Source organism: Gymnoscopelus braueri (genome assembly GCF_963280865.1).
Source record: "Gymnoscopelus braueri genome assembly, chromosome: 13".
Classification (NCBI taxonomy): Eukaryota; Metazoa; Chordata; class Actinopteri; order Myctophiformes; family Myctophidae; genus Gymnoscopelus; species Gymnoscopelus braueri.
The window spans coordinates 15,520,460-15,534,415 of NC_137615.1; the positions used below are offsets into that span (position 1 = coordinate 15,520,460).

Sequence of the window (13,956 nt, forward strand, 5' to 3'; positions counted from 1 at the left end):
AGTTCCCGTACCAGGCCGTGACACAGCCTGTTAGGAGAGTGGCCGGGTAGAGTCTCCTGGAAATCTCAAGGTTCCCTGTTCGATCCCGGGCTACCCAGAGTTAGTGTCGAAGTGTCCTTGAGCAAGACATTGAACCCCCAATTGCTCCCGATGAGCAGGTTGGTGCCTTGCATGGTTTCCTCCGTCATCTGTGTGTGAATGGGTTAATGTAATGCACATTCTATGTAAAACTGTAACTACATCGATTCATCTGTTGGAAGATAGCAGCTGAACATGAATGAAACACGGTTTGCCTGTGAAAATATATCATATGGGGGAAAGAAAAGAAAGATGCTTCTCAGTTGTGAGTTTATCAAAAAGCGTTTATTATTAATATTCAATAATAATGTCACACAAAGTGTTGGCTGAAGTGTTTAAGACATGTCTGGCTCAGTTTGGTGTGTATGCAAGTATGTGTGTTTGTGTGAATTCTCTAAACAGTGCAGGTATAAATAAATGACCACAAAGAAAAAGTGGGTGGGGTAATTTGACATTAAAAAAATTATAATCTAATTTTAAGAAGACAAACAGAAAAAAACAAAATTGAAAGAGAACATTTAGCACCATCTATCCCGTTATGATGTTCAACAGATAATATAATAAAAATCATTCAAATCTCATCTAAAAAGCCCCCTACGGAATAATAAAGAAAAAAATTAAAATGTTTCAAATGGTTTGGAAAATCTATTTTTTTCTCCTTTCCTTTTCTTAATGAGCATACAAAGACAGCCTTTCATTAGTTCATCTCTACTTGAGTGGTGTGTCTAGCGTCTACAGGAAAGGTGGTGTTATATTCAAGATACATATATCATTTTTCATACTGTATACCAGAAGGTAGAGGGTCAAAGAGTCGTAAGAGGCTGCTAGCACCAAAAAAAAAAAAAAACAGCAGCCTCCGACATTGGAACACACAAGCCCCCTACATTTCAGTTCATAAAAGAGGAATCAATCACCATTTCAACAAAAGAACAAAAACATTCTCAGCGAGAACATTGATATCCAATAAATAGAAACATTTAAAATAATAAAAGAAAAAATCCAGGAAATACTCAATCTCATATTGGAACTGAAGGATTGGAACTGGTTTTCAAGTTCACCGTTGCCAGGGGCGAGAGCACCATTTTCAGAGTAAACTGGCTTTCTATTTCATCTTCGAAATTCACTCGATATGGGTGAATTTACTCATGATTCATAGAACCGGTGGTTACATACGTAACCTAATTTTATTTTATTTTATTGGCGGCTTGTTTTTTTAAATATTTTTGTAAAGTGGTTCTCAGTTGGCTGTTCGGCAAGTATTAGCAGTAGTAGTAGAAAAAATCATCTTAATTAAAGAAGGGAAAGTTGAAAAGCAGAGTGAAAGGTGTATTTCTTTCTTTCTTGTTGTCGTTGTCCTGGCTTGCAGGAGTTTTGGTTATGGCTGCCGCTGAGGTGGACACAGGACGGGGGCTGTGTCACCGCGAGCTGGAGGGCAGTGCCTGGGGACACGAGACAGGAGGAGACGGTTAGTTGAGAACACACGACACTAGTCTGTCAAACATTTAAAGCAGTGTGGTCCCTAGCCTTTTCTGCATCAGGGCCCACTTGACATTTTCAGAGCATGTTCATGTTAACTCATTCAGTGCCACTGGACGTCTAAGACGTCCGTCAATATAAGCCCTGGCCCCTGAGTGCCACTGGACGTCTAAAACGTAAAAAAATAATGTTCAGAACCCAAGATATGATTATTTTAAAATATTCTGCTCCATTCACTCTTTGTTTAACTTTTTACTGAAAAAGGCTGTATCTCGGCTCCTAAGCACTTTCTTTTTACAATGAATTTTGGCTGTGGCACTCAGAGCCAAACTGCCATAAATAAGCCGGGCACTGAATGAGTTAATGATCAATCAATCGATTGTGTTCCGGCTTGGATCAACGGATACTTTCAAGTCCCCTATTTATCGGTATCACAATGAAAACATTTTTTTCCAAATATAAATGTTATTTTATCATTAAAATGTTAGTTTTTTGCCAATTATTTATTAATTTATTGTTTAAAGGTTAAATCTACAATGGTCTCCCCATCTCCAGCTCTTTAGTACACAGCAAATACATTTTCAGATGGGTTAATTAAAAATATCATCCAATCCGTAGCGTGGCGGTCCAGGCACCCTAGGTTGCAATGTCCCCCCCCCCCCCCCCAACTCTCTCCCAATTTCCTGTCAGTCTACTTTCCCTATCCCTCTCTAAATAAAGGCATTAAAAATCCATTTGCACCCCTTCTCCCCGTACCCTTTTGGTTCGAATCTGATTTGCAAAAATGTGTTTCCATGTGGTTGTTTGCTGTTCAGACATGATCAAACCAATCTCGTTCCAATCTGGATAGAAGGCAAAAAAAAAAACATATTTCAGTCCGAACATAGAAAACTGCAGATCTACATGCTTACAACGCGCCAAATCACGACCTCACGTTGTGAGCATGTAGATCTGTTATTTTTGTTGCGTGACAGTATAGACCCGACATTAGAGTGGCAATGACAGCAAAATATAGATACTTTGAAAAGCACGTCAGACTCACAGCGCACTCGTTGCAGTAGTAGGCCGGCTCGTCTTTGACACGACTCTGGTAAGAGATCTTCTTCCCCAGAGCCACCAGCTGGTCCCGTAAGATCTGGATGTGTTTGATGGACTCGAGAGGAGGCAGTGTCTGGAGCGACAAAGGAACATTTCATAAACAATTAGCACAAATATAACTAATAACCGAAAACAGGCTATCTACAAGCTAATCTTGTAGATAGCCTATTTTCAGTGTATGACATGCTTCCATAAAAGACTATTGTGGAATCCAAATGAATGAAATCAGTCGTGGCGACTGAGAACTTTAATCCATGATGTTAAGATCTGGATGTGTTCGATGGACTAGAGAGGAGGCAGTGTCTGCAGGGTACAGGACGGCAACGTTAGGACCGTGCAGACGACAGTGGGCCGCCGTGTAATTTGGACCAGGTTTACTCACTTGATCATCTTGTAGGTTTCTTCGTCGGTGATCTTGAGGGTGCGCGCCACGTCCCAGGACACGTGGATCATGGGAACGATGGACTTGACGTTCATCACCACGTTCCACTCGAACCTCTCCAGGGCCAGCTGGTACTGGTAGGCTGCAGAGACAACACCACGTCAATCCATGTTTCACTACCATTTATTCAAGTGATTCATAACCAGTGCAGTGGTGGACAGTACATTTACTCGAGTACTGTATTTGTTTTATAACTTTCACTCCACTGCAAGACAAATATTGTACTTTTGACTCAGTACATTATGACCACTCAATTCCCATAGCAGATCTAGCCAGTGACTCAAAGTCTGCTTTTAATAAGCTACTTTGGGCTTGTTTTTGTGCAAAGTTGCTTGTAAATGTGCGTGTTGCTTCCTTCCTAATGTTGTTTAAACCAGTGGTTGGTCAAGGCCCCCCAAATTCATATGTATTTATCCGCAGACCCCTATCAGAAAATATTTTGTGACAGGGACCCCCACATACGATTTGTGTTAGAAAGAAAGAAAGAAAGAAAGAAAGATTCCACATTTTTCACATTTTACTCATGAATTATTTTTAATAGCGACACATTGTGAGCTTGCAGATCGTCTATTAGCCAATGCACGTATACAGGGTTGAAGTGGTTCAATTTATTTGGATGCTATATCATCTCATTTTGCCGTCTGCTTGTTTCTCACAAACAATCCGGCAACGGTGGATGTATTGAGAGGGCCTGCTCACCGTTGAGAGGGCCAACGTTCCAGGCGATGTTATTGCACCAGCCCACAGCCTGCACCCAGTGAACCGTCCCGGCGTTGATCCACACCAGATCCCCGGGTCTCTGGATGAACCGGTACACCGGGATGTTGGCCTTGTAGAGGTCCTCCAGAACCGGCCACCAGGACCCCGTCAGGTAGTCCACTCCATGCCTGAGCGGAAATAGGAGGAGTGGAGTTAAGAGTTATGTAGGCGGGGGGTTTCCGCTCATGTACAGTAGGATTTATTTTTAAAAGATCAGGTTGTTTTCATATCGTTGCCGTCGGTCAGAAACCTTGTATCTCCATATTCCAACTTTTTGTGTTTTTCTGTAAATGAATGTCCTATTTCTGACATTTTTAGAACATAAAAGTGATTAAGTCTGTCTGAGCGTTTTGTAAAAATGTAACCAATGAAAAGTCTTAACAAGAGCTTTTGATCAAAATAATAACTACACTGGATCCATTTGGGACACAGGTTATTTTTTCCCATTTCCTGAAAATGTACGTTTCCACCTGACAGCAACGATATGCGACTCTGTGCCGCCAATCAAACTCACTTTTCACAGCAGTCGCTGATATCATGCCAGTAGTTCTCGTGCACAGAGAGAACCACTCACAGTCTCCAGGGCCGATGTTGATGTTGACCGTGCAGAAGTTGTTGTTCTCTTGGTGGCCTGTGGGGGCAAAGCAATGCTTTTAGTCATTTGCACACTGGGTGGACAAGGTATATGCCTGCACGATATTTGGGACAACATGCAATATGCGATAACATTGCTGTGTGTGTAGACATGAATGCCGTTACATTGTTGGAAAACACATTAACATGAACTGCTGGCACAGGCAGTGGGAAAGGCGTTCGCACATGCCCTCTTTACCAGTACAAGTAGATGGCATGGTCCCTTCTCATTCTTGGGGGTACTTAATACTCACGTGGGAGATGACTGTAAGCACGTGATACTAGTCTTTTGATGAGAAGCTACTTTAACTGTAGTTGCAGTAGTTGGTCCATGCAACATATAGCCTATTAAGTTTCACCTTTCTCTAGTATGTCAACATTGCTCGGAAGCATTTTGGTCACTGAACAGTTTTCGCCACGGGACCAGGCAGCCTTGCTAATAAGCTCGCTCTCTCTCTCTCTCTCTCTCTCTCTCTCTCTCTCTCTCTCTCTCTCTCTCTCTGAACCACGCTTGAGTAAAGACCTCTTGATATAAACCTATGATCACTCGACCATCTCTCACTGACTCCATCTCTCTCTCTCTCTGCACCACAGCACACTTGTACCCATATTGTAGCTGAAGTCCTTACATGAACAGAGGTTCATGAACAGAGCTCGATACGGTTGTATTGAAAACATTGCGCCTGGCTACAGTGGCTATTGACTATGAATACCACCACCTTTATAACGATACGGTTTTCTCACTGCTCCCCTTAAAAACCTTCTTCTAACAAAAACATCCTTTGTACACATCTTATGTGTATGTGTTGAAATGCGATATGTACTGTATATTCAGGGCTGCACACAACTGGTGCACATGCGTGTTGCGCTGCAAATAAAACGAAAAGAAGCGCTCTAGCGAACTGCTGCCGGGACCAACAACTTATTTATAGCGTCAGTTACTAGCTCTGGTGTCATGTACTTCAAATGTCTATCTACTTCCTGTAAGTAGAATCAAAAATAAAACTAGTGTTGGAAGAGTGTTAAACCTCCACTCCGCAGGCCGCAGAAAATGTATTTTCAATATATTATGCAACCCTAATGGCCAACAAACTGCCCTTCTACTAGCCTGAAAAAAAGCCATCTTAAAATTCAGATTTGGAAAAAACGGCAGCTTTTACCTGGTAGTATGGAACCATCTAGCTAAATGTATTGCCATCGCTTGTCAGTGGAAAAATCGTAACATCTTCCATACATTACTTCTTTTTTTTAACACTCATAAGCCTGATTTATACTTCGTTGCTCAATGGTGTCACACACCGGAACTAGTCAACCTCACAGAGTTGCTCACAGTGTGTAGCGTCTGGGACGCGTTGTGAACTTGTAGGTCGGCTATTTTCGTACTTATCTAGAGTGAGTGATTGCCCATGGGCATAACACCAGAGGGAGCTCATCTGACCTTGGCTTGTTCCCCAGAAACTCGTCTCAAACAAGGGGTAAAATGCATTATACCATGCTGCCACTTCATGTGGAATGCATTACCAAAAGCCATTAAAGAGCCCGTAAACAGGAAATAGAAAAAAAGAGCAGACCAAGTACTGAGTGAAAGGTCAAGTTTACTAAGTATTGACGGTATAAGTGGTTAAATGTCTGAAAATACACATTAACATGAATCCAACTCGACAGTGATGTCAAACAAGTCTATGAAGCTACCTATATAATCTATGAAAAACTTTAATCTGCACAATTTAATGCAATATTCTGTAGTGGGGGGTTCCTGCTTCATCTCTCTCTCAACTAAGGGGTCCTTGGCCTAACAAAACGTTGAAGACCCCTGCCCTAGAGTGTACCGCCATCTATTGGTAGTTGCGGGTTGGGGACCCCGACCCATAGGTTGAACCACTGCGTATACACCTCAGTATAAAACCTCTCACTAATTCCATGTACAGTACCATGTGAATGGTACCCACTACCCAGTGCCCAATCTGGGAACCCATTGTCATATAAAAAGGAAAAACAGCACCCTCTGCTGTTTTTCACTTCAAGCGCAGCTCTGAATCTGTTCTTGAGAGATTACCCAGTGCCTGCCTGGGTAGCACAGTTGGTAAAGCACTCACCTTTGATACTGCAACACTGCCAGCTCAGTGTATGAATAGCCTAGCTTAGGTAAATAACTAATGTCCCATTGCTGTGTAGCAGCTATTATTTGGGTCTTACATAAGTAGACCATTATAAATATGTTGACTAGAATAAATGTCTACAATGTCGCCCAAACTTTTTCCACAAAAACTAAATACAAAGTCATACTTTACCATAATCTTTTAAGTCATATTATACACTATGTTGTCAAAATAGAACAAGTAATGGCATTGAAAACCTCAAATGAAGTCATAATTTCGTTGCAGACATGCAGTTTGATATTACTGTAGTCAGTGTGTCAGTGTAATTGGGGTGTGCCTAGTATGTTGGCAGAGATTTGCGCTACATGAATGCAACTTTCTACAGTAGTTAACCACTTAAACCCTATATACTTAGTTGACCGGAGTCCCCCAGGGCACTATACTAGGCTCCCTCCTGTTCTACACGGCTTATTGCCAAAAATAGCTGATCTACAAGCTCACAAGATTAAAGTTTGACGATCTGCAATTTTCGCTGTTGTTTGTTCAAATTACTCTTTAGTCTTTATATACTTTTTTCTATATTACATTTTTGTTGCTCATTGGTGTGATGGCCACCCTGTTGCATGTGTTTTTTTAATCACAATTCAGACATCAACATCAACAAATAATATGCATATGATTGCAGGGAAGGGATTGGTAAAACAAAAGCATTAAAAAAGAAAATGGGGTCAAATTACATTAAATTGTAATTTCATCCTGAAAATTTCGATTGAAATTACGTACATTTTCATAGAGTATGACTATGTCCTGTAAAACAGGGTTGGCATTTGTCCTACTTCATATGTGATCATTTCAGTCAACATTAGGCTATAATGACCTGAGCTAGACAAATCAGTTTTTCAGTTAAACATGCCCTACTCCAGATAAAACATTTTTAAAGAGAAAGCTACTAGGCTGAAAAGGCAGCAAAATGACCCATATGGTATACAACAAGACACATGGGAATTAATGTTATCTCTTTAGTTTATTTTGCACCAAAGTCACTGATACACACTTTATGTACAGCACAGTTATACAAACAGGGACAAAGGTGAGAACTGGACAGAGTGAGAAAATATAAAACAGTAAAAAATGCATTTGAAACTTTCTGAGCAAGGAACCTATATACTGTAGTAAACGCTTGATCATCTCATTAAATACCTTGGTAGGCCAGGGGAATGACACCTGTGTACTTCGTCGTATAGCGGTGTCGTGCACCGAAAATAGGTAATTTAAAAGCTCACAACGCATCACAGATGCGTTGTATTGTGAGCTTGTAAATCGGCTATTTTCAGCACACAATACCATCGTACGATAGAGCATGAATCAGGCTTTACCCATGGTTGATAGTGAAACATCAACCAAGGGGGACCGTCCATCATCACTGTCTACACAGTGCAAAAACCTTCAAAGTGGTCAGTCCGGTCCCGGGTGCGAACCCCGATCCCGTAACACACCGAGCAGCTGCATTAACCATTCAGCTATGGGCCAGGCCCGCTAGGGAGAGGAGATACACAGCAAGACGCAAACGAAGAGAGGATAGAAGGAAAGTGGAACTCCTTGAACTGCAAGTTATGTGGGCTTGGCTACATTTTACCTCAGGATCAAGCTCAAGTCAACGTGGCCCACATATTGGTGTGTGGACACATCTTCTGCTCCGCCTGTCCCATCTTCCTGGAGGTGGACATCTCCATCCCGTTGAATCAGACCCGTCCGATGATGGGGGGGGAGGGGCTACAAGTAGGCAGCAGAGTGGTCGGCCTCATCCACACCACCAAAATGAACAATAAGAAAAGTGCCCGTGGCAACAGAGGAAGCAGACATGTCTGGTCCCTGCCAGAGATGGAGGTCATTGTAATTACAGAGGACTGGAGCCAGACAAACGACAACCTTTTGCTGTGGAGAAGACAGAGAAGGCCATGGAAAAAGCACTAGACCAGGCTGCAGAGAATATGGCCTAGCTGTTGTACATCCAACAGACTCGGCTGACTGGCTGGCTGGAAGGCGCAGATGACCAGGGAGGAATCATGGCTGCGGAAAGCAAATCGCTCAAGTTAACGACAAGGACTCACGACCGGTCAACCTCAGCGACGACGACGCATTCAAGAGCCCCGAAGCAGTTCGGTTTAAGAGTCGCAGAATGGACTCGCCGGTTGTCCTCAGTGATGACAATTCATTCAAGACCCCCACGTCGGTTCGTTGTAAGAGTTCTTCTCTAAGCAGCGGTGGGACCCCCATCACCATCCCTGCATCGCCTTTCATGAAGAAACTTGGCTGTGGGACTGGAGTGAACGTTTATCTCATGAAAAGAATGGGTAAGCTGAACGCCTCACCCTGGGCTATAAAGAAGGTAAACAGCAAATGTGCGTCCAGGCAGCTTAAGGTTTACCAGAAACGACTGAATGATACACTGTCCTCTATAAGAGGCAGGGCGGACGACTGCAACGTGAAATACAACACAGCTGTATTTCCACTCGCTAGCGGGCCTGGCCCTTCAGCAGCTGAATGGTTAATGCAGCAGTTTGTTGCGTTATGGGATCCTAGTTCGAACCCCGGACCGGGATGACCACCTTGGAGTTTTCGCGCAAAGGCACAATCACCCTCGGTTGACGTTACAATGGTAACACAATGGCAATCAGTTGTTCACAGGTATTCATTCTTGTTTTCCCCCCTCACTAAAGATTTCAACATCATCTCATACCCACACAATAGAGTAGCTAAATGTCACTCATTTAAGCTCTTCTAAAGCAAACTTAGTTAAGCCCAGCTGACTGTGTAATACTGGGAATGAATGATCAAACATTATGAGACGTCCTATTTAGTTAGCTAGGCTACTATACAGCGCCACTCCCTCAAAGCTATGTCTTGATATAAAATGACTCATTATTTACATGCATTTCAGGGCACGCAGGCCTCTTAAATATTATTGAAAGTCCACAAGCGTTTTTTTTTAATCTTATTTGAGCAGAAATGCTGTGGTATTTTAGTTTAATTTGCAATGAAATGTTTTATCTGCCGGACATACTACATTATGTCCTGGAGATAAAAAAATAAAAAATATAAATCATTGCTGATAACAGGGAATAGAACTATTAGCAGCTTGAGGCTGCATAAAGCCTTAATAAAAAGAAAAGGCACGGTCCCCATATCATAAATCTGGCTATACTGTATCACAACTAGTAATGTAGTGGATAGTAGCCTAATTACTAAAAGTAGAGCTGTCTGTTAGCATTAGAGATATTATTGAGTTCCAATCTCCTGCAGTACCACAACTATACATTGGCAGGGATAATTATGTTCTTGAATGCTTTTATTTGTGACCACCTTGTATTATGTTCAAAGTTTATTCAAACATTTCATGAAGACATTCTGTGCCATCATTTGGTAGATCCTATCTGTGTAATCTTCATGAAATTTAACGTACAGTGTCAAAGAAAAGAATAGAGATAGAAGATAAATATACATCTGTTTAACTGCAAAATTATAATTAAATCTGTAAATGGCGCAGGTAGCAAGCAGTCTATGTTGACACCAGTTGCTAGGAAAAATATTAGCCAAGCCTTGTCCACTGGTGGAGTGATTTAATCAGAAAACTAGTGGGTGGCCTGTTCTTACGTCTAGGCAAGAGACATCCTATGTCTACCCAAAGCACTGTACAGTCTTTTGCAAAACACCATGATTAATATGTACTGTAGACGTGCTGTGGAATTACCACAGCACAAAGCTGAATATTTAGCAGAATAAAACCTTGAGGTGATTTATGTCCCCCCCACATCATGTGTTTGGGGCCATTTTGATTCTGACAATATTCACAATATACAACCGACAACAAGTCAATGGCAGCCATTTTAAATTGTCACTCAGAGATTTGTATAGGACAGACAGTAGGCTGCTAGTAGAAGATGGGTTCGGGTCTGTCTTCGGTGAAGGTGGGGCGAAGGTAGACATCAAGGGAGCGGTCACTGTGGGGAGAGGAGGGGAGGCAGGGGGCAGAGAAAGTTAGCTTGAACAAAACGCATCATGTACAAATACTACACCACCCCCGCCCAGAGAAATCTGCCTTCCCAGAGTTATGTTTTCCAAGTTCAGTTAACAGATCTATAGTGAGTTTTAGCAAGCATGCAGTGACAAAACTCATTGGCGCAATTTATTGTTAACTCTCAGGGGGGAGGTATGAACAGGCACGCATGCAAGGTTAGTAGTGTCTTCTCTGAATGATGCTGTTATACATATAAAATAAATCTTTTACAACCTAGGGCCTCTGGGAGTCGCAATGCAGGAGGCCAAAGGATAGAAAAGATAAGTGATACCCAGCATACTTCTGAAGCCAGACAGCCAATGACGGCACAAAGAACCAGAAGGAGAGAGAGAGAGAGAGGGAGATAATAAGAGGGTGATTGGTTGGCTGAATGGCGATGGAGGATGGTGACTTACGGAGGTCCTGTTCCCTCAGAACCGGGACAATTCTGGACCCAAACTGGAAGGTAAAGAGAACCCTTGGGTTTGAATGGCTCATCTCTCAGTTAAGATCATGCATGGGTCACAGTTCTTAAAGGCATTTGGCACTGCTGGTTAGGCTAGCGTAAGATGAAAATACTGTAGGTTAAAGGAGCACTTCGCCCATTTTCAACCTCATCTTCATATAATTGGTCCTCGATTAATGCTAATTATAAGATGGCACTCTTTCCGTCTACTCACTCTGTGTCTCAGAGGTGGGCTGTGCTGGACATATCAGAAACCTTATTCCAACGACATCATCGATGGAGATTCCAAGCTATTGGAAACTACAGCCTCTCTCTTACTGGAAAGTTAGCACACTGAAATAGAACCCATTGTGCTTGCATCAATACGTTTGTTTTTATTTTGTCCACAGCCCGACTCTGAGATGCAGAGGAAGTAGACAGAGACGTTACCATCTTATAATGAGCATTAGCGAGGACCAATTATATGAAGATTAGGTTGAAAATGGGCGAAGTGTTCCTTTAATAGTATTGACTGTAACTGAAATGTGAGATGGAAAACAGCGGTACACTCATGCTCATCATGCCATACTGTATATCGTTGCTGTTGGGCAGAAACCTTGTGTCTCCATATTTTTATGTTTTTTCGTAAATTATAATGCTTACTATAGTGTCACGTAAAAAAGTAGCAAAAATAGGCGATCTACAGGCTCACAACACGTTTCGATGCAACGCATTGAGTGTAGATGTATATACATATTTTTTAAAGAATTTAAGTGAACTTCTTTTTTACATTGACCCAATGAAAAGTATTAAGAAGAGCTTGTGAATAAATAATAACTACATTGGCTCCATCAGAACACAGGTGTCAAAGTATCAACTTGGGACATACAAAGTTTCTACCCGACAGCGATGACGTGGTCCTTTCCATCCGTGCAGCACATTTCGACACTGGACATTTACAGAAACCAATATATTGAATAGAGAGGCAGGCTAAATGCATTTGATTCACAAGAGGATTAATTACTCCGTCCGCACAGGCATCATTTCTCTGTACACAAATACGTACACCGAAAATAGATCTACAAGCTCACGACTATTTTCGGCAGGCGACACCATCACATAACTCAGGCTCTAAACACAACCCAGGATCATACGTATGAACGACCAAAAGGGAAGTAAATAAGCAGGCAGGCAAAGGACAGCAATCATGTACACAGTGCTCTCACAATAACACAATACGGTACACAAAACAACCACACACACACACACACACACACGCACACTCACACAACAATGTTTACAAACTTTACAGTCATCAAAAGAGCCAAACTATGGGTGAGCAGGGTACGAGGGCTCAGGTGGGTGCGACAGGTCTGATGCCGATTAATGACGCATGCTCACAATGCAGTTGTGCGGCTCACGATGAGTTACCAAAAATAATTTAGAAGAAAAAAAATGAAAAATGAAATAAGGGGGGGGAAAAAATATCAAAATTAAATGACTGGGAAAGAAAAGTCATATTACCGACAGAACAGATTTCTCATCAGACCAAACTGTTTATTAATATATAGATATATGTTTTTATTTGTAATACCTTTGTAAAAAGTCACCATATACATTCAGGGTCAATTTTTTGTATCACATTTCTGATGTCCCTCCATAGCATGCATAAGATAAAACACTTTGCAACTAATTTTCTCAATGTTTCTGTAAATGTTTAGTTTCAACAAGGACAATAACAAGTAATTTTTTTCCCCCACCCCAAAAAAAGACCAAAAACCACATAGCCACTCAGTGTAACGTTATACAATCATAATAAACATTGAGAGCTCCAAGGCTTGCAGTTTCCTTGGAAACTGAACTAATTCACAGCTGTTATGGAGAATACTCAGTGAAGGTCAACAAGATTGATCGCCCTGACTTTGAAAAAAGGGCCAAAATTTTGAATAAAAACACACCAAACAAAACAACGTTTTTTTGCAGTGTGGCATCATTTACGTTAACCACTTAAACCCTATACTTGGTTGACCGCTAGCCACCCTGCTGTTTACACTTTACGCTAAATATCTTCGCGCAAAATAGCCGATCTACAAGCTCACAAAGCGTTGCTTGTACAGTAGGTCTGTTATTTTTGGCCGAATGTTCACCCCAGTATAAGGACGCTAGGGTTCAAGTGGTTAACCACTCTCGGGATAGATCTAGGAACGGTGAAAATCTTTTACTTTTTTTTCAGTAAGGTAAAAGAACACTTTATTTTATGAATAACAAGAGTATGTGCAGTGTACAGTATTTAGATTTTATTCCAAGATGATTATATCAAATGCAATGCGATTTAGTGGACTGAATAACCCCCAAAACATTTAATATATTCCTTCAAAATCAATGTGATGTCAATTTCACTTCAGGTGCACATAACTACAAGTTGTTATAGAAAAAAGTAGCGAAGTAAGGCAAATATGACACATACACACGCACGCACACAAACACACACACGCGCACACACGCACACCCTCTAGACAGAAAATCAGGTTAAGCATTGACACAAGGAAGCACTCTCTCAGAACATACAGTAATAACCTGCTGCGCACAGCCGTACTGTCAACAAAGCTTTTGAGCGTGGGAGCGGGGAAGGGGAATGGGGGTTAAATGTTCCGTCCACATGTGCTTACAAAGGCCATTCAACCCAGGGGCTTCATTACGACGACATTTTAAGTATTTTGGCACTTGTACAGTACATGAAAATGTCCTTTAGTCTGACAAAATGACACCACCATGTACATGCATGAAGCACAAGCAGTAGCGAAGGCAGTCTCTTGAGAGATTAGTCCGTGGGGGGGGGATTGGACAGGGGTCAGAGGGCTCAGAGTCC

At 41.7% G+C, this 13,956-nt stretch overlaps 2 protein-coding genes across 3 annotated transcripts in view; both read right to left on the minus strand.

Moving 5' to 3' along the window:
* Positions 1–1,453: 1,453 nt before the first annotated feature.
* Positions 1,454–7,965, minus strand: LOC308099428 (lysine-specific demethylase 6B-like; the record flags this gene model as incomplete). Its single annotated transcript, XM_080448172.1, has 6 exons — positions 1,454–1,517; positions 2,597–2,725; positions 3,035–3,176; positions 3,794–3,981; positions 4,412–4,484; positions 7,962–7,965. The coding sequence occupies 6 exons, from the start codon at positions 7,963–7,965 to the stop codon at positions 1,454–1,456; spliced, it is 600 nt and encodes a 199-aa protein (XP_080304298.1).
* Positions 7,591–13,956, minus strand: part of LOC308097886 (BAR/IMD domain-containing adapter protein 2-like) — a 68,679-nt gene continuing 62,313 nt past the window's right edge. Inside the window, exons 14-15 of one of the 2 annotated variants that reach the window (XM_080445993.1) lie at positions 11,059–11,101; positions 7,591–10,586 (exon numbers count right to left, since the gene is read on the minus strand). In XM_080445993.1, the coding sequence (XP_080302119.1) occupies positions 11,074–11,101 (28 nt within the window). In that variant the 3' untranslated portion in view covers positions 7,591–10,586; positions 11,059–11,073. The remainder of the gene's footprint in view (positions 10,587–11,058; positions 11,102–13,956) is intronic. The other variant, XM_080445992.1, reaches the window with a different exon arrangement.